The 22,990-nt window shown below is 47.9% G+C and overlaps 1 protein-coding gene across 2 annotated transcripts in view; it reads right to left on the bottom strand.

Moving 5' to 3' along the window:
- Positions 1–22,667, bottom strand: part of LOC118405879 — a 28,506-nt gene extending 5,839 nt beyond the window's left edge. The window contains exons 1-2 of one of the 2 annotated variants that reach the window (XM_035805696.1): positions 22,525–22,667; positions 11,658–14,016 (exon numbers count right to left, since the gene is read on the bottom strand). In XM_035805696.1, coding sequence (XP_035661589.1) covers positions 11,658–13,990 — 2,333 coding nt within the window. In that variant the 5' untranslated portion in view covers positions 13,991–14,016; positions 22,525–22,667. Of the gene's footprint in view, positions 1–11,657; positions 14,017–22,503 lie in introns of both variants that reach the window. The other variant, XM_035805697.1, reaches the window with a different exon arrangement.
- Positions 22,668–22,990: the final 323 nt, after the last annotated feature.

The raw sequence follows: 22,990 nt of genomic DNA, 5'->3' as shown, positions 1-22,990 counted from the left end.
AGTTAACTGTCAGAAGCCTTGTTTGTTTTGGTAATACCACAATATCCTTTCACCAGTGACTGGTTTTAAAGGCATAGATACGTACCTCAAAAGGTTCAAGGCCTGTTTGTTTGTCCTTGTTTGTTTTTTAAAGATTATTCAATCTCTACAACTGGGTAAGATACGGAGATTACTTCAGAACGTTTCGAGTGACATTCAGCGCCCTTCTTCATCGTCCCTAGCATGAACTAGCACCCTGCGTAACCTTCAACTGTTTTACCGTCCAATTAAACAAATATTTTTTCTCCTAGCTCATTCTAGTGACGCTGAAGAAGAGTAACGGATGTCACTGGAAACGTCCAGAAGTAATATCCGACACTTATCCAGTAGTAGAGATTGAATGAATATCGGTCTTAGGCACTGTTTACTTTTATCAAACTGTTTTTGTTTTTCTTTGATTATGTGCTTTGTTACGCATCATGTCTTTAATGTACCAAGACTGTACCATCCTTACGACAGCATTTGTGACCCCCAGACGCACATTTTTTCTCTGACCATGGGCGATAGTTTTACCCGTACTCTTGCACTAGAACTGTAGTCTTTATTAGCCTGGGTACCATCCGGAAAGTAGTTCGCTCCGGCGTTTATTATACACTGTATACAGTCGCTTCCTGCTCTGACAACAATCTTTATTGACACGACAAAAGTACAGCGACTTTCGTAAGGTCTACATGTATAACAACTACTTACAGTACAACTAAACACATATATATGGATATCTATAGGTATGGATACATCAACATAAAGGGTCTAGCATGTCATTTACACTATTGGTTCTACGGTATAAGCAATCGTGGATATATTTGCCTACTTGTACACAATGTGGATTATCGCCTCCCAGAATGTACTTGAATTTATCTATCGAACAGAGAGTAGCAAAGTCTTTAGAGCAAGTGGAAAGTAATGTGAACAGCTCTGTGCGTTTATCATCATATCGAGAACAATCCATAACAAAGTGACGTTCGTCTTCGATCTCATTTGGGCAGAATGGACAAAACCTCTGGTCACGGGGAATCAAAGTTTAGAATATCTTCCGGCTTCTATATTCAGTTTGTGACTACAGATTCTTATCTTTGTAATTGCTCTACGAAGTTCGACATTTATCATACACTGTATACAGTCGCTTCTCGCTCTGGCATTCATTATACACTGTATATATATGAATTGTAGTCTTTAGTGGATGACATCCACGGAATCCCCCTGGAGCTGCCTGACAACTCGGATTGCTATTGTGGCCCGCCCCGCCCACCTGCCTTCTCGCTGCTTACCCCAGAACAATGTAGTGGCACCGCTCCGGGGCAGGACGGCGGTTCTCACGATCAGGGCCCATAGACTCGGGAATAGGCTCCGGTATACTAACAGGACTTAGCCCCTCTTCTTATTTAGCCTCTCTTCTTATTTAACCCCTCTTCTTATTTAGCCCCTCTTCTTATTTAGCCTCTCTTCTTATTTAGCCCCTCTTCTTATTTAGCCTCTCTTCTTATTTAACCCCTCTTCTTATTTAGCCCCTCTTCTTATTTAGCCCCTCTTCTTATTTAACCCCTCTTCTTATTTAACCCCTCTTCTTATTTAGCCCCTCTTCTTATTTAACCCCTCTTCTTATTTAACCCCTCTTCTTATTTAGCCCCTCTTCTTATTTAACCCCTCTACTTCTTTAACCCCTCTTCTTATTTAGCCCTCTTCTTATTTAGCCCCTCTTCTTATTTAGCCCCTCTTCTTATTTAACCCCTCTTCTTCTTTAACCCCTCTCCTTCTCTAGCTCCTCTCTCTCTTTAGCCCCCTGTCCTTCTCTAGCCCCCTCTCTTTCTCTAGCCCCCCTCTTCCTAGCCCCCCTCTCTCTCTCTCACTCTCTCACTCTCTCTCTCTCTCCCTATCCGTATCCCTCTCACGCTCACTCCCTCACACACATAGTAATAAAGTAAAAAAAAACAAGCTGGAATATCTATTGAAGATATCTATTGAAGATATCTATTGAAGATGAACAATATGAGAACTAAAAGCTGCCCGTGGTGGAGCCTGTTGTGGAGGCTACAGCATTGCGGCGTGCAGGCCCGTGGTGGAGCCTGTTGTGGAGGCTACAGCATTGCGGCGTGCAGGCCCGTGGTGGAGCCTGTTGTGGAGGCTACAGCATTGCGGCGTGCAGGCCCGTGGTGGAGCCTGTTGTGGAGGCTACAGCATTGCGGCGTGCAGGCCCGTGGTGGAGCCTGTTGTGGAGGCTACAGCATTGCGGCGTGCAGGCCCGTGGCGGAGCCTGTTGTGGAGGCTACAGCATTGCGGCGTGCAGGCCCGTGGTGGAGCCTGTTGTGGAGGCTACAGCATTGCGGCACGCAGGCCCGTGGTGGAGCCTGTTGTGGAGGCTACAGCATTGCGGCGTGCAGGCCCGTGGTGGAGCCTGTTGTGGAGGCTACAGCATTGCGGCGTGCAGGCCCGTGGTGGAGCCTGTTGTGGAGGCTACAGCATTGCGGCGTGCAGGCCCGTGGTGGAGCCTGTTGTGGAGGCTACAGCATTGCGGCGTGCAGGCCCGTGGCGGAGCCTGTTGTGGAGGCTACAGCATTGCGGCGTGCAGGCCCGTGGTGGAGCCTGTTGTGGAGGCTACAGCATTGCGGCGTGCAGGCCCGTGGCGGAGCCTGTTGTGGAGGCTACAGCATTGCGGCGTGCAGGCCCGTGGTGGAGCCTGTTGTGGAGGCTACAGCATTGCGGCGTGCAGGCCCGTGGTGGAGCCTGTTGTGGAGGCTACAGCATTGCGGCGTGCAGGCCCGTGGTGGAGCCTGTTGTGGAGGCTACAGCATTGCGGCGTGCAGGCCCGTGGTGGAGCCTGTTGTGGAGGCTACAGCATTGCGGCACGCAGGCCCGTGGTGGAGCCTGTTGTGGAGGCTACAGCATTGCGGCGTGCAGGCCCGTGGTGGAGCCTGTTGTGGAGGCTACAGCATTGCGGCGTGCAGGCCCGTGGCGGAGCCTGTTGTGGAGGCTACAGCATTGCGGCGTGCAGGCCCGTGCGATCCCGTGTGACAGCCTGAACTCTGAGCCGACTGGCATTTTTTAAATACCTCATTAACAAATACCGTGAAGGTCAACCGAGTTCAATTTACCAACGGACTGAGTCTGGCGATGGAAACATAGTAGAAGCAAGGTAATGGTAGAACCCCCCCCCCCCCCCCCCCTTTGCGCAGATTGCGCACAGTGCCACAGACACACGCACACACATCCATACTGACACACATACAAGAATACAAGCACAAACAGAGAGGGGGGCACAATGTATAAACACACAGGCACAAAACTGTGCACACAAAGGCTAAGTGTGAAGACAGACAGATTCTTGTGACTTGTAACCGTCCATCCAAGGCCAACTATGAACTTCGTATTCACAATGGACGGACGGCTGTCACTGAAACCGGTGCAAGTCAGACGAACGAAAACAATCCCCGCTCTTCTGCTTGTAGACAAGGTGGGGACCACCTGAGAAGTGGACTAAGGAGCGTCTCCCGACAGAGGTTACCCAAGGTCAGCATTGTTCACATTTCTGCCAGCGCCGCGGAGACGGGACGGATCCTGGGTTGTCTCCGTCTGACGGCTGACTGACGCCTCGCGACGCTGCGGAACACATTCGGGGCTGTTTACGTGTCGTGCGAGCGTTTGGATGGCACGAGAAGACGTTTCTAACAACTTCTAATGCGGTTTGTATGTCGTGTGACGGTGTTAAACCTGAGTTCAGTTCTAGGCTTGAGTAGCTACGAAGGACGTTTATAAACACACGGAAACTTCGCTAGTATTTTCTATTTAAAAAAAAAAAAAGTTTCTATTTTTTCTTCGTGAAATGCGACGTTCTGCGTCAATGGCCCAAAAGAAAACACAGTCAAGCATTTCTGGCATTTTGGACAAGGAAGAGCAAACGGCATATGTTCGGCGTCTTTGACGACGGCGCCTTGACATATTTGGGCTTGTTTAGTGCTGGCTAGTTTGTCATGTATGTGTAAGTGGGTAGTAACAGGGCATCGATGGTAAGTTCCCGACATGTGTTCTTGGCGGCTTCGGTCACGGCTAAGTTTTCGACTTGACTGACAACAGCTAACGTTACTAAGTCTTGGTTTGTGTTATGGGGCTACTTTGTGGTATGGAATATGTTGTTTGGAATATGACCCGGAAACGATGAACTTGACAGTGAGAAGCTGGGGTCATTTTAGGTCCCTTCCGGAACTCTTCACCTATACTAGTAGTATAGTATTTTCTTTTCTTTTCTATTCAATTCTATTCTATTTTAGCTCCATTTCAGTTCTATTCAATTTTGTTTTATTCAACATTCCTTAGTTTATCCATTTCATCATGTCAGGTGTTTTCGAAACTTGTTTTGACTGGGAAGGCGGAGCACCACATGCACGGCATCATCATACCAGGACGTGCTGTTATAGACCCCGCCCGGCCCTGTTTGTGTGTTTCCCGAATGTTTGTGTGGGATTAGCGGACGTGCCGAACACGTTTGGCGCGGCTCGGGAAACACGGAAGCATTTCTGAGCCGTACCAAATGGTCTAGCCGGGTAACCATTCTCCGCCGGTCCACTAGCCGGGTAACCATTCTCCGCCGGTCCACTAGCCGGGTAACCATTCTCCGCCGGTCCACTAGCCGGGTAACCATTCTCCGCCGGTCCACTAGCCGGGTAACCATTCTCCGCAGGTCCACTAGCCGGGTAACCATTCTCCGCAGGTCCACTAGCCGGGTAACCATTCTCCGCCGGTCCACTAGCCGGGTAACCATTCTCCGCCGGTCCACTAGCCGGGTAACCATTCTCCGCAGGTCCACTAGCCGGGTAACCATTCTCCGCCGGTCCACTAGCCGGGTAACCATTCTCCGCAGGTCCACTTGCCGGGTAACCATTCTCCGCCGGTCCACTAGCCGGGTAACCATTCTCTACCTGTCCCCATAGGGGTGTTTTACCTGCTAGTTCCGCTATTCTAAGCACAGGACTCAAGAGATAACAGTGAGTTACTGAAGTAACTGGATGGATTAAGGAACGGTCAGACGTTTTCATGTAGCATCTACTGCCTTTTGTCAATGACACCTAGCAAGATCTGATGATCTTCGACGTTTCAAATAGTGACTAACTGGATCTCGCGTATCTTCTTACCTAAATGTCTCGCCCAAGTACTGGACTATTTCTGGCAGCTAATCTTTTCCAGCTGGCCTTTAGAGTTACCAACGTTAACCAACCAACCCCGTTAATCTTCCCCGACAACGAAGAGATAGCGCCGAACTCACGACGGCATGGTTAACAGGTAGTCTGTGTAACGCAAACTCCGCTGTTCAGGGCTGTAACTCCCCGCGGGGCTCGACGGATGTTGGGCCGGCTGCTATAAGCGAGATTTAATCAGTCTAGGTCACCAGGTACCAAGCGCCCGAGCTAAACACTAGTAGTGTCCAACGGTGGCTGTGGTGATGGGGCCAAGCTGGCCGGCCATTTGTCAGTTATTGGTCAGTAGGCCTCACACCATATCATATAAACATTTCATGTTTGCATTGATGACTGTACTTAAAACATCAGAATCTATTCCGTAAGAACTTTAAATTCCTACCCTGTGCCTGGACCAAACGTCCACATATCAAGGACGAATGTAATCCTCTTGCAAATACCGGAACACGATCATACCTTGCTTTAGATCTCTTCCCTCGGTCCCACACAATGAAAATAACTAATCACCCGAATTTCAAGCGTTCGCCTTGATTTTCTCCCTACTTAACATGCTTCAGGTAAACTCGAATTCCTATCATTTACATGAACCAACTTACAAATATCAAGGACGAAACTAAGCGCTATACAAATACCGGAGCACAATGGCGAGTTTAGACTCACGTTACAGCCCCCAATCCCACATAGCGGTAACAACTCGCCACACGAATTTCCAGCTTTCACGATGATCCAACTCCAACCTTTAGAGCACACTTCCCGAAGGTCAAGTCGAATCCCTCCTCTCTACTTTACACCTCAGACCCACCCACACCCCATACCTGAAGCCACCACAAATACCAGAACACAATCAGGACTTGACTCCGGTTTATACCTTCCATCCTACAGATGTACAAATTACTCATTACACAAGTCTTCAGCTTTCAAAGACGACCTTCGCGAATCTTTATGATTATCCCTGCCTTACACCTGTAGTCTGTAATCTACAGCCACAGACAAAGGTGTCCTGTACACTTCAGAGGCAGCCCGACTGATGAGACTTATACAGCCACACCGCCTGGATCTCACAGCTTACCGCCCCGCCTGGAGTAAGCGCCTGGGATGTGCCTTACCATCGATGTGCTGCTCAACTATTGTCTACTAATCCGCTATAAGGATCAACACAGATCTGTCTGTTTGTATTGTATACCCGGTAAACCACCTCATGGCATAACACACCAGGTTCGTACTGAACAGTACTTAACCTAACGAATTTTCATCTGAGTGAAGTGAGCTCAGGAAAGTCGTGCAAATTGCATTTCCTAAGGGTACAACATCAACGTGGCATGTCAGGGCTTCGAACCCAGGGCTGTAGGGTCTGGACTTGGACCCAAGTTTGGTTCTAGTTGAAAGTCCTTCTGTTCATACATTACATTATGGAGAATGATTCAGCTTGTTGCAAAAATTACATCACCGGCATCACCAGCCTAGATTCCAGACCCCAGCCCGATCACAATCATGTTCATGTTTATCACTATCAGGAGCCAACTAAGTTGGCCTGTGTAGGCTCTGGAAACGGTCTGACATTCATCGCATCGCTTTGGCCAACGGGGTAAGTCTATCCACCACTCATCACCATATCGTTCCGTGCCAGTACTGCAGCCATACCAAGGCCTTCTCATTTATAGCTTCGCATTATCCACCACTGAGCAACACTAAAGTCGATCAACCACTGCCGCTCACAGGTCAATACATGACATTTCTGCTACATATCATTATAGACAAGGCTTTAATGAAACTCTGTTCCACATAGAAACAGTGGACTTGGAAATCTTTGACTATTATTTGCCTGGTCTCTGCCATAATAACTGGTCTCAGAGCAGGTGGAAAAAAGTGTCGAGTTCGTCCCTTTTGTGTCGGAACTAAAGTTGAATCCGTCCCCATAATAGGCTCACTTTACACAGTCCGTATCTACACAGAGATTTGTACACACACAATACCTCAGTCATCCCCTAACCGGTCCGACCTGTGCTTTACCCGGCCAGTGTTCTCCCGCAGATCAGAGGGAAGATGGCGGATCAGAAGATGGCGGACAGAGATACGGTGGCGACAAGCTGCCACAGGGCCCTAATAAAGATGCCGTCATATTCGTCATCAAGGATTTTAGTACAATTGCACTCCCCGTTTGCCAGCACATTTTGTGCAACTATCCGGATGGTGCAACAAAGCGAAGTTATTCAGCTGGACTGGCGGGACCGCATCACTCCGGTATTTTGGGATTTCGTGCAATCAACAGAAGTGTGCGGTAATCCGTTGTGCAATTAACTGGCTTCTACTGTATTGTGGTGCCAAGTAAGAGACTGCAATCCGACAACCTGCCACAGGGCCCTCATAAAGGCGCCGTCATATTCGTCACATATGATTTTAGTACAGTAGAAGCCGTTTAATTGCACTCCCCGTTTGCCAGCACATTTGTGCAATTATCCGGATGGTGCAACACAGCGAAGTTATTTAGCTGGACTACATCACTACGGTACTTTGGGATTTCGTGCAATCAACAGAAGTGTGCGGTAATCCGTTGTGCAATTAACTTAGTCTCTACCAGGCTCCGGATCGCTGGAAAATTCGTAGAAATGGAACAAATCAGAAGAGTAAGCCGACCAGAGGAATATAACCGGCCAGGGAACAGCACGCGATGGCGAGCTGTTCCCAGGCCGGTTATATTCCTCTCTATTTGTTCCATTTCTACGATTTTCCAGCGATCCGGAGTCTGGTAGAGACTACAATTAACTGGCTTCTACTGTATTGTGGTGCCAAGGAAGAGAGTACAATCCGTCGGAAACACATATTCTGCTGGTAGAATACAGGTAGGAGTCAGTAGATTTAAAGATATTCTCTTAAAGAGAAACTTTTAAACTTTGATCCATGTCACTTTGGATCAATGAATTGACTTGAAACCGAATCCTACGATCCCCGTACCTCCGTAGGAAGGCCTGGTGGAGGCCGGAGGGTAAACATGTACCAAAGCGTGGACTGACCCCCCTGGCCAATGTTCTCAATTTTTGCCGAAATCTACGATCCCCGTACCTCGCAGAAGGCCCGGCGGAGGCTAAGGAATGCTGTTACTCTGCCGCCGAATCGCGGAGGACGTATACTCGAATTAACAGGTTTATTGCGCAGGAAATCTAACTAAGTCCTGACTAAGTCCGCTTTTGTTCAACTGATGACATGTTTGCACACAAAAAAGCTCAATGATTATCTCTCTAATGAACAAAACTGGGGCGATTTTCCTCTAATTGCGCCTAGCTTTTCTTCAAAGTTTTTCGTCAAGCGCGAAACGAAATGGTATAACAACACGTCTGGTGACTACAAGTGTTTTAACATAAACAAGAGCAGGTAGGAAATTAGCCTGTTCGGTACACCTCTTCCAAAACGAAGAGTGGAGTGGAGTAAGAGTGGATTATTAGTGACTCATTATGAACTCAATAAAGTTTCTTTTCTTAATATCATGTCAAACGCCTGGAGAGTGTTATGCCGAAGTTGAAGCTGAATGATTGATCTTGACTATACCTACACTTGCATGTGAATAAAGGCTCTCTAACGTAAACAAGCACAGGCCCATTATCGGCCACGATACTCTTGGTTTCCCACGGAGGGGACTATTCAGGGCTGACCTGGAGTGACCCCTGCATCAGCCGGGATTTCCCGCGCTTTCTAATCAGACGACATGAAACTCGCCCGGTGTTTTCCCGCGCTTTCTCATCAGACGACGTGAAACCCGCCCAGTGTCATCACACGGATATTCCGGGAGCTTATACGGATTGCTCTAATCTCCAAGCAGATCCTACGGTAGCCTAAGATAGTATCAAAAGTTGTCAGAGGGGTGAAGCCGGTCTAGGAGTGTGTTTGGCTCCGGTAGTTCCAGGCAGCTTTTGATACTGTCGTAGGATCTGCTTGGAGATTAGGAACGCTCGGCTTTTCACTAGTCTGTGTGATAGTCTCCAAGCAGACCCTACGGTGCCTTAGAAATAGTATCAAAGCTGGCAAGGGACTTAGTATAGCTCCTGTGCCCGTTTGACTCCCTTTGGCCGGTTATCTCCCTTTGGCCGGCTATACTCCTTTGCCAGCTTTGATACTATCTCTTTAGGCACCGTAGGGTCTGCTTGGAGACTAATAAAGCGCGTCTTCTAAAGCCCCAGCCATACTTTGCTCCCGATCACTCCCCAACCTAGGTCGCCGGTGTCTGGAACCAGTCATATTCACTTGCTCTTCTTCTCACCTAAACAGACTACATGTATGACTATGACTTTACCAAACTTGATGTTTCAGAATGTAAAGTCGGTTGGCGCACACGACTTTTACAGAAAAGTAGGCAACCTTGAGGTCGCCAACCAATTCCCAACTACTACAGATGACTTTGCTCACGACTAATATACTAATAGTAGTCTGGAGACTATCGTGACACCATGGGCCTGGATAAAAAGCCCTGAGAAATGTCATGACATCTAACTAGTTCCACTCCTTTCTCCCTAGTCACCATGTACATTGTGACGAATCAAAGTCACTCTCTACCCGACTGACTACGCTGGCTATTATAGGGAGAATAACTTGCCAGGGGAGTTTTGCTACCAGAGGAGTTGGTCGGCCGCGCAGGGTAACATGAACCTAAGCGTGGACTTACTCCCCTGGCCAATTTCTCGATTTTTTTTGCCGAATTCTACGATCTCCGAACCCCCGTAGGAAGGCCTGGTGGAAGGTAAATCAAAGTCAGGAAAGTCAGATGTACCCTATTCACATTGACCTGTACTTAGCTTGTTAGAAAGCAAAAACGTACAATTATGAATAAAGGTCTTCATTCATTCATATCCTGCTTGGATGCAATCAAATGATCCCAGGCTACTCCCGGCCCAGTGCCGATTACTTGGGAGCGCTTGGTTAGGGGGTGGTCGGAAGAACAGTCGTGGGAATGTCCTGAGTGTGTGATTCAGTAATGCGTGACCTTAGCGTAATGATAACGTGTACAAACTGCACGTGTGAAGAACACAGTCGGATATCCTGGGAACTTCGGCACCTCTAGTGACGTATTTGCTCTGTGATCATGGCGGCCATAATCCACTTAATACCCAATTACAGGCGTTTGACTCACACAAATTATTAACGTAATCATACAGGCAGTACGCTAGTGACGAATGACAGCGGAAGCTTTCTGACCGTTTGCAAAACGTAACGTTACCCAGTTGATGGAGCATTTTTTGTACTGTAATAAAGCAAAATCCAACCAAACACTGTAAACGAACCAACCATTCTCTGTTGATGTGTAAACTATGACAATAAACCAAGTTCTAAAGCCAGTATAACCTCGACAGGCCTGATCAAGGCTAAGTATGTATCGACTCGACTGCAATGTTGAACAAAGCCCTGTTGTCTCCAGCTACGGTACTAACTAGTGTGGTGTTTGTCGGCCCTAGTAAAGATGTTGCTTAACGTTGCTTCTGACAAATTAAACAAATATAGGCTTAACATTATCAAAATATCCATATTGTTACTAGCTCTAAAACACAAACTTAAAATAGATGATTTCGAAGATGATTATTAAAAACAGCACGCACTTTTCTCACAGGATTATCCGCCGTATTTGGTCAATTACATGTACTAGCATCTCTCCGGTAGCCCAAGAAGCCTGTTATAGACTATAACGACGTCAGGACAAAAACGCCTCAAAATCACATGCCAGAACATGGCACTGGAATAACGTATATACTGAACTATTTACGTTCTAGTCTGACGCACACGCACACAACAACAGTGGTCTGTCGCTCCAGGCAGTCTAAGACAATGGGGCCTCACCTGTGGTCTCACCTGGGCGTACCTGTGCACAGGTAATCACAGAGTACATACCTTCGGTGTTTGTCACGGCAAACTGCACTTCCGGTGTGAACAGCGTTTGGGCGGGAATTACGGAAACACTAAATCATGCGGAGTTTCCGTCAGACGCCAAATGGTGCGTGTGTGTGCGGGGTAAACAATGGGCATGGGACTCTCCAAGCAGAGGTTGGGGTGAAACATGTGAGGCTTTCTGGCTTTTGGAAAAGCCGGCTTGTCTGAAAACGTTACGATATCTTATCCTAACATCTGTTTGGAGACCAACTTTATCTGTATCTAGCTCTCTCGCTCTCTCTAGCTGTCTCTCTAGCTCTCTCCCTCTCTCTCTAGCTGTCTCTTTCTCTCTCTCTAGCTTTCGCCCTCTCTAACTCTCTCTAGTTCCCCCTCTCTAGCTTTCTCACTCACACTGTCTAGCGAGCACGGACACACACACACACACACACACACGCACACACACACACACACACACATACAGTCATACATAACCACAAATACATAATTCTACTGAAATAAAGATATTTCAACAAAAACGTTATTCTAAACATGAAAACCGACAACGTTAGAATCCGGCCCTACCTAAGCGCCATCTCATCCCCGTTCATCTTCTCGAGCGGGCGCCTCCTGTCCAGCCTGTCTGCGTACCCGGGCGCGCGGAACCCCCACTGCAGCGTCGCCACCTTGCCGTACGCCGCCGAGTTCAGCTCCAGCGTCCCGTCCTCGGGAAGCAGCGTCGCACGGGCGCGGCCCGTCACTGACGTCGCGACGTCGCCGTTCCTGCTCCGGCGGCGCGTTGGCACGTCCAGGTCGGCGTCGGCGGCGTCTCTGTCCCGACGTCGGTACCGCGGCCGCGCCAGCTCGGCGTCGACGTCGTCTATTTCCGCCGCTATCCTGCTGCGTCGTCGCGTCGGCGCTCCGTTTTCGCCGTTATCGTCGACGTCAGCTACTCTGCTGCGGCGTCGCGTCGGCGCTCCGTTAGCGTCGTTTTTCTCGACGTCGACGTCAGCTATTCTGCTGCGACGTCGCGTCGGAGCGTCTTTCTCGCTGGATTTATCTGCGTCACCTACATCTGCGGCAATCCTACTTCGACGTCGCGTCGACGTGCCGTCCTCGTTGCTTTTCTCTACGTCGACGTTGGTTATCTCACCCCGGCGTTGCGTCGATGTTCCGTTTTCAGCGCTTTTTTCTTCTTCGTCTGTTTCAGCGGCCAACTTGCTTTGAGGTCGCGTCAAAGAGTCATTTTTGCCGATATTTTCCAGGGCAACATCTGCTTGGCGCCGACGCTGCGCGGCTGTTTCCTTTTGGACCAGTTTTTCTGAGTTGACGTCAACGCCGTTGGTATCATCGGTCCTTGGTGCTGTCCTGTTCTCGCCGCTCGTCTCTGCTTCGACGGTTTTGCGGGGGGTAACGTTGTTCTGACGCTGCGTTGACGTCGACGTTCCATTTAGTCCAATGTTCTTTTCGTCTCCGTCAGCTATGCGTCGACTTTGCGTGGACGATTTTGTTTGCACCGATTCCCGGACGTCTACGCCGTTAGTAGTATCATCCTTACTTACCGGCGTCGCAGCGTCAACGTCCCTGTGGGGGTTAACTCTGTTCCGACGTGGCGCTGGCGTAGGCGTCACCCTCTCAGCGACGTTTTCTACGCCAACGTTAGTCCTACTCGGATCTTCATCTGACGTTCCGTTCTCGCTGATGTGCAGCTCGTAAGAGTTGACGTCCGGTGCGTCATGACGTCCCACTCGCCGCCGCCGTGACGTCGACGTTCTGATTTCTCGGCTCACCTGTACGGCAGGGACGTCATCAGCGAGCTGACCTCTGCTTGACGTACCTGTCCGCGGGACAGTTTCGCTCTCTTCCTCTGAGACAACCTCGTCTACAAACACAACCTCTGCCGTCAGGCTCCCCCCGCCTCCCATCTCTGAGGAGTTCTCAGGTTCCGTGTCCGCCATCTTGTTTCTGTCCTCAATCACACTCAACACAGTCTCGTCTGTAAACTTTTCTGTGGCAACTTTGGGCGTCGAGATAGAACGCGTCTCCGAATGTTTCCGCTCCTCGGAGACTCCGTTCACGAGTCTTCTGAGGGGTTTTGACGTCTTCGACGTTTCTACATCTTCCGTCGGTGCTGAAGACGGCGTCGCCTTTCTCAAGACGTTATCTCTGGGTGCTGTCTTGGGGGATTCTCGTTTTGGTGGCTCGGGCGCTCTGTCTGTTTTCTCCCTGATATTCGAACCGAGTCTGTCTTCCGTCGTCTTCTCGCGGGAAAACGGCGTGTTTTGATTGACAGTTCTGTGGGACGACAGCTTGTGCGTCTCCACCGCCGCGTTCTTATCATCTTCGTTTCGAGACGATCTTCCCGCCGTCTTCTCGGCTGTCTTTTCGCGGGAAAACGGCGTTTTTTGATTGACAGTTCTGCGGGACGACAGCTTACTCTTCTCCACCGCCGCGTTCTTATCATCTTCGTTTCGAGACGATCTTCCCGCCGTCTTCTCGGCTGTCTTTTCGCGGGAAAACGGCGTTTTTTGATTGACAGTTCTGCGGGACGACAGCTTACTCTTCTCCACCGCAGCGTTCTTATCATCTTCGTTGCGATAAGATCTTCCAGCCGTTTTCTCCTCCGTCTTCTCAGCCGTCTTCCCCTCCGTCTTATCTTGGAGTATCCAGCTGTCGGGTCGCTTCATACTCGAATCTTTCGCCCTCCGTCTTGGCGGCGGCGCCGGCTTGTTCTCCCCGTCCTCGGCGGCGCCCCGCTCGAACATGGCCCGCATGGCCGCGAACTTGTTCCCGCTGGCTCCCACGGCCACTTTCCCCTTACCAGACTCCTGCACGGCCGGGGTTTTCTGTGACCGCGCGCCGAACCGCTGGTGGTATCCTCTCCCAGCCTTCAACCCCACTGTAGGCTCACCCATCATCTCTCTGCTGTTGAACTTGCGACGGTCTGGAAACAAAAACAATGTTTGGTCAGGACCTGTCACCTTGGTGATAATGAAAAACAAACAACAACAGGTAAACAAAGTGTTTACCGATGCATTCGACTCGTCTCCACGGAGGAGTATGGCCAAAACTGAAGTTTTTACTGTCTTTTTAAGGAATGAACAAAAAAATCTTCTAGGATGAAAATAACTTGTGTGGGGAGGGGGGCGACCTCCGAATGACCCTGAATGACAGTTTATAGAGGGGGTGTTATGTAATGCTCTTATTGACAAGACAAAATCACAAGAGCTCTTGGTCACCTCTTCTCCATCTATATAAACAAGCCGTCAAACGTTATGTAAGTCTGAGAGTAACATCAACAAAGCAAGGGAGACTGTCATTGTTTACCCAAAAGTAGCATCGGGGTCAATTTTATCCTCAATCTTGCAAAACACATGATATATGATGGAAACATTGATCAAGAAATAGGCAAATGGACCCAGTTGTAGCCCATTGTACTCTCGAAGCAGAGGTTAGGCTCCGGCTGTTTTTTTAGTCGTTTTTATCGGGCTTTCTATTTTGTCATTTTTCTTGAAGTACGCCAGCCAAGGTGTTGTACAAAATAGAAAGCCCGATAAAAACGACTAAAAAAACGTTAAAAAAAAACAGCCGGAGACTAACCTCTGCTTGAAGAGTAGCCCATTGAAGCTATGCAAAATGTCCCAATTCTATCACATAGCTCATAACATCGACAATATATCAACACATAATACGGACAATTTAATGATTTAATCTATCGCGTTACAGTTGGAAAGTCTGTCTGTCCAGTTTTGCCCTGTGCATTTCCAGACCAACAAGAAGACCAGCTTTAGCCGATAACTGATGTCATGTACCTGATAAGTTATGTTATGTATCTGATAAGCGGTGTTGTGTATGTGATAAGCGATGTTGTGTATGTAACATGGCCGCGGCGGGACTTTGTTGTCGCCCCCATGACGGGTTAACATAACGCAGGCCTCACGGTGAGGATAGCATGCAGAAAATTGGTCCCAGCGCTCAGGTAATTACTAGTACCCAGTATGCTAACCTGGGTAACCAGTACATTAACATGGACACCTGGGCTTAACACAGGCGCTAGCCTCCAACAGGCTTCTCCGTGGGCCCCAGCGCTCCGGTAATCACCGAGTATGCTAACCTGACGACGGACTGAAGCCTACAACGGCCTTCTCCGCGGGCGTCATCTCATTGACATCGGGATGTAATTACTCAACCGCAAGGAGTGTGTGTCTGTGTGTGTCTGTGTGTCGCTCTGTGTGTGTGTCTGTGTGTGTGTCTGTGTGTGTGTGTATATGTGTGTGTGTGTGTGTGTCGCTCTCTGTGTGTGTGTGTGTCTCACTCTGTGTGTGTGTGTCCCTGTGTGTGTGTGTGTCCCTATCTGTGTCGCTCTGTGTGTATGTGTGTGTGTCTCGCTGTGTGTGTGTGTGTGTGTGTGTGTGTGTGTCCGTGTGTGTATGTGTGTATCTGTGTGCGTGCGTCCGTGTGTGTGTGTGTGTCCCTGTCTGTGTCGCTCTGTGTGTATGTGTGTGTGTGTGTCTCGCTGTGTGTGTGTGTGTGTGTGCGTGAATGTCCGTGTGTGTCTGTGTGTATCTATGTGCGTGCGTCCGTGTGTATGACACACACAAGACAAATCAAGATTATCAAATAAAGATGGCCCACCATCCCACTAAGACGTCTGCCAAGGAGGCTAACATTCAGCAGGTGATAGATAAGAAGTTTAATAAGACTTTATCAGACGGCACTGATAGGTACGGAGTTTAATAAGCCGTTATCAGTACAGATGACGTACCAGCGGTGTTTAACTGCGGAATGTGGCGACGCGGAGACAGACACTGGGCCAGTCTGGACAACCTGACAGCACAACCGCCACGGGGCATAAACTTACCCCGCGTCTTCCGAGCATTCAGACATTCCCCTAGTAGTGAGAGAGAGGGCATATTGGTACCCTCTGAGGTGGCAAATTCTCCTTGTTATTTTTGAGTAGTAGAAGGCTTGTGATACCGATTTTGATGTGATAGCCATTCTGGTTTGGTAGCTTTATACTGGATATCAGCTTTCAAACCTGTGACAATCCAAATGATTTCGTGTCTTAAACAAGAAGGAGGGGCAAAAAATCAAACATCAATATTTTTCAATAAAAATGTACAGGATGGTAGAACTTGCTAAGTAAGAGCATCAAAAAAGCATCAATTGATTTTCGATATCACGATTGAACACAAAATTATGACCATCTAAAATTGGATTTTTAAAGGCAAAGGGGACCAAAGTCGCGGAATAAGGAGTTTTGACACAACTTCTGTCCCCTTTGCTTAAGAGAATGCTTCCAATATTCTCTCCTTATTACTCCTCATTACCAACCTGTCAAGATCAATTCGTTCCTTAACTTTCACTTTTTACGAGAGACATCAATCTAAAACTTTCACTCTTTCTTTCTTTACGTTGCAGTTTGGTTGGTCTGGTTCGTGTCTTTTTTCTTTCCTTTCTTTTCTTCAACTCTGACCTCTGGGTGAATGACAGCCCGACAGGCGGTGATTATCTAGATTAATGCCCGGTGATTATCGAACCACGATTTGCGCATGCCTCGCTGGCCATGAAACGGGGTCGTGATGACGTAATTATACATCCGGGGACTTAATGACACCCTGGCTCGGACGGACGGAGGAGTTAAACTGTCATTTAGAACAATCACTGGGCAACAGTAAGGGAGTTATGGGGATGACATCTTCGTCCGATCTCGTGAAAATTGTTTTCTTCCGCCATGTTCACCTCGAGAGTTCTTGTAAGAAAAGAAATGAGTCCCGTACTTGAAGAAGTGACACTTGCATAGCCTCTACCGGGCTCCACAGGTCGCTGGAAAATAGTAGAAATTGGCCAAATAAGACAGAGAACACGCCTGGCCAGAGGAGTACAGTTTGCGACTTCCTCGACCAACTAAATCCTCTGGCGTGCTTTCTGGCTTACTTAGACAGCTGAAACTACCTTCCAGCGACCTGTTGAGCCTGATAGAGGCTAACACTTGCGTAGCAATAAGTGTACTTACAGGAGGCAACACCGATGAGTTAGCTTTGAGTGTAGCTGCAGAAGTGAAGGCGTTTTGCAAAGTGTAGAACTCACGTCACAAGTATGATAGCTACATAGTACTGACTATTCGTAGAATACAGCATCCTTGAGTGTAGTTGTGACACTAGGCTACAGAAGTAGCGTTGCTTTCTGCATTTCTAGACTAAACAGGACTAAAACACATGTTGGCTGTGATGCCATGTTGTGTCGCTTCAGTTCTCGCTTATGGTTTCTAGATTGAAGTCTAGAGGGTAGTATAGAATTTTTCATCAAGCAGTGACTACGTTATAAGAGTATAACAGACGTACCTCCAAAGATGGACTGATAGCTATCGGAAATTTGGAGGCACGTGAGTTTACCTTTAAAAAGTAGTCACTGCTTGATGAAAATTCTATTAACTGTGTAAATACGTGAATGATGATTCTCTTCAACGATAGAGGGCAATGTATTGTTGTTATTGTTGTTTTTACCCATCTTGTTTTCCTTTCGCCCTCAGACATGTAGCCTGTAGAGGATGTTATCGTTACAATTTCCTTGCTGAGGCCTTCTCCTTGTAGCGAGGTCAGTCCTACAGGAAACACAACTGCTACAAGGGCACGGCGGAAGCACGGAGCTGTTGGCCTTCCTTTGCCTTGGCCGCTAATTTATAAGGTTCTCCAATTTTACGTGAAGATAATGGGCAGGTTCAGCTATGAAAATAATAGAGAAACAGACATCCTGTGATCAGATACTGGTACAGCAAGGAAGTTTCAACCTCCTTGGGCACAGGAACCACAGACAGTCAACACACCGGGCTGGTTAACATCTCGAACAATGCAACTTTCCTTACATTTGACCTTAGTTCCTGGAACTTTGAACTTTGAGTGCAATGGAAACACCACCAACACCTCTACTACTATAGGAAGGCAATATCGATGACTTTCCTCGAAAGTTGGGGTCAAAATATAAGCATTCTTCTCTTTAGTTTTAGCAGAAAAGATTTCAGAGAACCAAGTAACGAACAGAGAGAAGAAAAATATCCCGGCGACCCTATTAGTACATGTAACTGGCGTCTATAAACAACTACTTGATTCTATTAATACAAACACATCTCAAGCTACATATTCAACATAACTAAGAAACGAGAAGAAGCCGAACAAATGTATTAGAATAGTTTTAGAATTTATGTTTTAGATTAGTCTTAGAAACCATGTTTACTGCATTACTACCCTTTGTATCTATATGCCTGTACTTAGCCCGATAGGGCATGAATGTGCAATAAAGGCTATTACATTAATCTACTTGTGTGTAATCTTGGATCGGAAGTGTTTTCATTGTGACATCAGGTCTGGGAACCGTGAGACCAGAGAGGCGCGATGTTTGTGTTCGCTGTTTGTGTTGTTTCTGTGCCCGCGGCGCCGATAATTGTTGCAATAATATCCGACCTCCGACTGCACTCTGCAGGCACGTTTGGTTAACCTCGAAATCTGCCTCAAGGCAGCGTAAAACAATAGGACGATTCAGACAACAGCTCAAACTCAACAAGTGATCTCCGAATCATATCCAACTGTAGAAATTGAATTGTCTTTGAATATAGTTAAGCTGGTTCCAAGTCTGGCTTTTATCAACGTAAACGGGACAAACTTTCTACACTTGTGCAATATTCATGAATACTTGGTTCACATTCGCAAACTTAAAAAGAAATCACAAGAACTACGAAAAAAACCTTATCATTCAAAGTTCAAATTACGAATGGGTTACTCTTGAGCTCCAAGCAGAGGTTGGTGGCGGAAGATGTCGACCTTCTTGAATACGAAATGCCCCATTTCCTCTGTGCCGTCAGAGAGAAAACAAGGGATATAAATTGGACAATATCCCCCACTGACCTCTGCTTGGAGTTGGAGAGTAGAAAGTGTCTCAGTCTAACGCTCAAGTCTTAGCTACACTTCTAAGAACGCTGAAGCCTTTGGATCTTACCCTGAGACGAAACTTGAGAGTCCTTGTCTGGCAGCAGATTCTTGGAGAAGAATGGACAAGTTTGACCTTGCCAGACAGGTTCCCGGCACGGAATAATTCTCCCCCAAGGTCAGCCCCGTCATGGCGGATTCTCCGCACGCAGAACCCGGATGACCCCCAACATTACGTGCTAGTCAACATCATTAGTACCGTTTCGACGTACTCTCCTAGAAACTCCTCCAGCAACTCTCAAGCACAAGGAACCAAGAGTTAAATACCAAGAGAGACTCTTGACTTAAAAACGAACCATGTGTTACTCAGCACCAAGAGACCACGTCTAGCGAAATAATAGACGTAAAACGAGGACAAAAACAACAACAAATCAACATTTCATAGTCATAAACAGGACTCAGGAGAAGAAGGGTAAGAAAGGTGAAACTAAAGATATGCTCAACTTCAATACAGCTTTTAAGCGCTGTCAAAACAGCCCCCTCCCGTTGAACAGAAACTTCGGAATGTACACCTTACAGTTTTTGGCAAGTTCATGGTCGAAGAGAAAATTGCAAATTCCATGGTGGGTAATAATATAAGTCAGGCAATAACCTTAGCGTGGACTGACTCCAGAGTTAAGGAAGCTTGCAGGATGCAAAGCACAGTGGAGAAAGATCATATTTTCACCATTACCAAGAAGCGAGAAGAAGCCGAACTTTTGTGTTAGACTAGATTTGTGATACTTTTATATGTATATATCTTGACTTGTTGTGACCTGTACTTAGCTCGGTTGGGCAAAACTGTACAATAAAGGTCTTCATTCATTCATTCATAAAAAAGACTGAATGCAGCTATAGGACTTTTCAAAGATTGTAGATGCAGAACAAAGTGACTGATGATGATGATACTTGATAGATTGACTCCCTTGGCCAATTTTAAATTCTATGATTCCCGCACCCCCGTAGGAAGGCCTGATGGAGGCTACGATCCCCGCACCCCCGTAGGAAGGCCTGGTGGAGGCTACGATCCCTGCACCCCCGTAGGAAGGCTTGGTGGAGGCTACGATCCCTGCACCCCCGTAGGAAGGCCTGGTGGAGGCTACGATCCCCGCACCCCCCCTAGGAAGGCCTGGTAGAGGCTATTAAATGAAGTGGTGCGTGCCAGGGATAATAGCTCGTCCCTCCCGGCGACATGTTGTCATGTGGGTCCCCGCGCCGACCTGGCTGTCTGAGTCTGACAACCCAACAGACGGGTCTGGTCTGTTCTTCAAGCAGATGTTAGTATCGCGTCTGGCATAAATGTCCATCAACAAAAGCGCGCGTCTCCATCGCCGCTGGGTTTCCTCAGTTGTCTATCAGGCTGCTCAGTGGGGGACGGTAGTGTCTACCAGACTCCCGCCTGGCTGAATAGTAAAATAGGGGACTAGGAGTGTTGGCCAGCCTGGCGGTGAGAAATAACTCTTGTGGCCGGCCGACTCCCCTAGCGTACTATTGACTCTATTTTCCAATTTCTACTATTAGAACACCGATCCACGGAGCCAGGTAGAGGCTACCTAAAAAGCCCGACACTTGAAGCATGCTAAATTGGGTTGTGAATGTTTCCGTGCCAGGAATAATATATGGTCCCTCTCAGCTAATCTCCAAGCAGATCTGGTGGCGGTAAAAGATAATATCATATCAAAGATTGCGGAAGGAGTTTAGCCGCCAGAGGAGTTTCATTGGCCACAGCGGTGGTTACCCTCGATGTCCACGATACCACAGAATACAGGGTCACCAACGTGAAACTAAAGTAAGTAACGAGAAATTACTGTAAGAAATTAGCATGAACAGGGCGAATGACTTTCCAGAGATATCGGTGAATTATTACTGTTAACTCTGTTTACAGGCGAAATGTGCCCGGCGTTGACAAAACTAGTTCCGAGAACTTCTGGTTGTACTTATTGTGATGTATTGTCACATGAGACTGATGAGGTAATGACTATAATCACTGTAATTACCGCAAAACCACAGACCCACATCCCAGCAACACCGCAACACTCCCGTCCACACGTCACACAGGCAGGCAGAGAAGAAACAGGCGTCCGTGCGAATGTTAAACCCTGTCCGTCACGTCAGAAACAGAACAGGGCAAGTCTCTACCAGACTCCCGCCTGGCAGTATAAGGGGCCTTTGGCAAAGTTTAAACTCCAATCAGATCTTGAATGGCATAAGATAGTTCCAAACTGGCCATGGCGTGTAGTCAGCCAAAAGGTGTACATTTGCCTTGTAGCGAAACACACTCCTAAGCCTGCTTCACTCCTCTGCCAGCTTTTTGATTCTATCTTATGCTACCGTAGGATCTGCTTGGAGATTAGCCAAGTTAGGAATAAAGGCCTAGTACACAATGTAGTTAGTTAACTGGCCTAGGAGTGTTGGCCGGCCTGGCAAACTGTACTCCCCGGTCATCTAACTGCACTGACGTGTTTTCTGTTTCGTCGGGCCTATTTCTACTACTTGTCTGGTAGCCTGTGGAGCCTGATAGAGGCTAACAGGACATGCCTGTGGAGCCTGGTCGAGGCTAACAGGACATGTGTTCTTCATTCCGTACGCGTCGGTGGGTTTACGTTACGGCAGGCTGATCGGGAAAATTTGTGGTCTCCCCGGCACGCCCGAGGCAAAGCGCTAACACGGAGATCCATGTAGAACCACCCCTCCCCCTTCCTGTGTTCTCTGAAAAGCAACAAAAACGGCAGGGCACTTCGCGACAGGAGAACCCCGCAGCGTTCACCTGTGTCCAGTTCCACTCTGACGGTGTCTGACAGACTTGAGCTGTTGTAAATAAACATGTGTCCAGTTGTCTGCCACACACACACATGGATACACATGTAGCAACTCAGCCCTGTCACACAACCTGCCACACAAACTGCCACATCAGGCGGCGAGTCTTGCTACATCTGTCCGGGATTGCCACTCGGTATGTTAATCCTCGCTTATCCGTAACTTCAGTCCGTCTGTTTGTTTGGAAGTTTAGAAAGTTCAGAAAAATCGCCAGACAACCCACAACAGTTCGGCATGCCTACCCGGCACGTTACACCGATGTCGGGACGGTCTGTTGGGTCAAGTTTCCCACAGGAATGTCTTAGACGACGGTTTTACTTAAAAACGTGTCTTCAAGACTGCCAAAGACGCCTCAGTCGTGCGGCTTCCGACCCTAAGAGTCTCCAAGACAAATATCTTTAACTAAACTCTTAGGTGGATCCAGGTGCCTCCAAGGCTCTGGAATTTTCCGCTTCAGTAATTTCAAATCTCCGGAGTCGAAATTGTTATAATTAGGATAACATTGTGTCCATTAAGGTAAACAAAGACTGCTGGGACGGCTTATGTGTCAAAGCGAATCTACAGTTGATCGCGCAAGGGGAAAAAAATTGATTGTTGACAACAAGCCAAAAGTAAACAAAACAATCCAGAAGTGTCACAACAACCCTTCTCACCTGTGTGAGGTAATCACGTACCTGTGCGGATTGTCTCAGAGTCGCACCTGTCCTCCCCACGTGATATTTCCCGTCTTTAAGAGTCGCGGTAAGAAGTTGGGAACACTCCGTGAAAAGTGCGGCCGTCTTGCCCAACTGTTGGTCTCCTACTGGAACGGGCTGCCCCGCGGCGCAGGCGCGGAATGCACTACAGGCTCCGCCCAGCCGAACCCTGTGACGTCACGCATTTTTGCATGACGATGACGGACAGGTGACGTCATACCTGTGCACTCACCTGAGGGACCGTTCGTTTTCCTTGAAGGTGATGGGAGTAAATATACTAGTGCGTGGGCATGCCTATTACTATTATGAAATATTAATCTCTACTAGACTATCTACGCTGTCTATACGCATTGCCTGGGGAGTTTGTCCACCAAAGAGTTTTCGGTTGGGTAGGAGCAAGGAGATTGTTAAAATTTCATTGATAGGAGCAAGGAGCTCCAGTTGG

The sequence above is a fragment of the Branchiostoma floridae genome, chromosome 18 (genome assembly GCF_000003815.2).
Source record: "Branchiostoma floridae strain S238N-H82 chromosome 18, Bfl_VNyyK, whole genome shotgun sequence".
Taxonomy (NCBI): Eukaryota; Metazoa; Chordata; class Leptocardii; order Amphioxiformes; family Branchiostomatidae; genus Branchiostoma; species Branchiostoma floridae.
The sequence above is the reverse complement of the archived record's forward strand: the minus strand, read 5'-3'. Positions and strand labels throughout refer to the sequence as shown.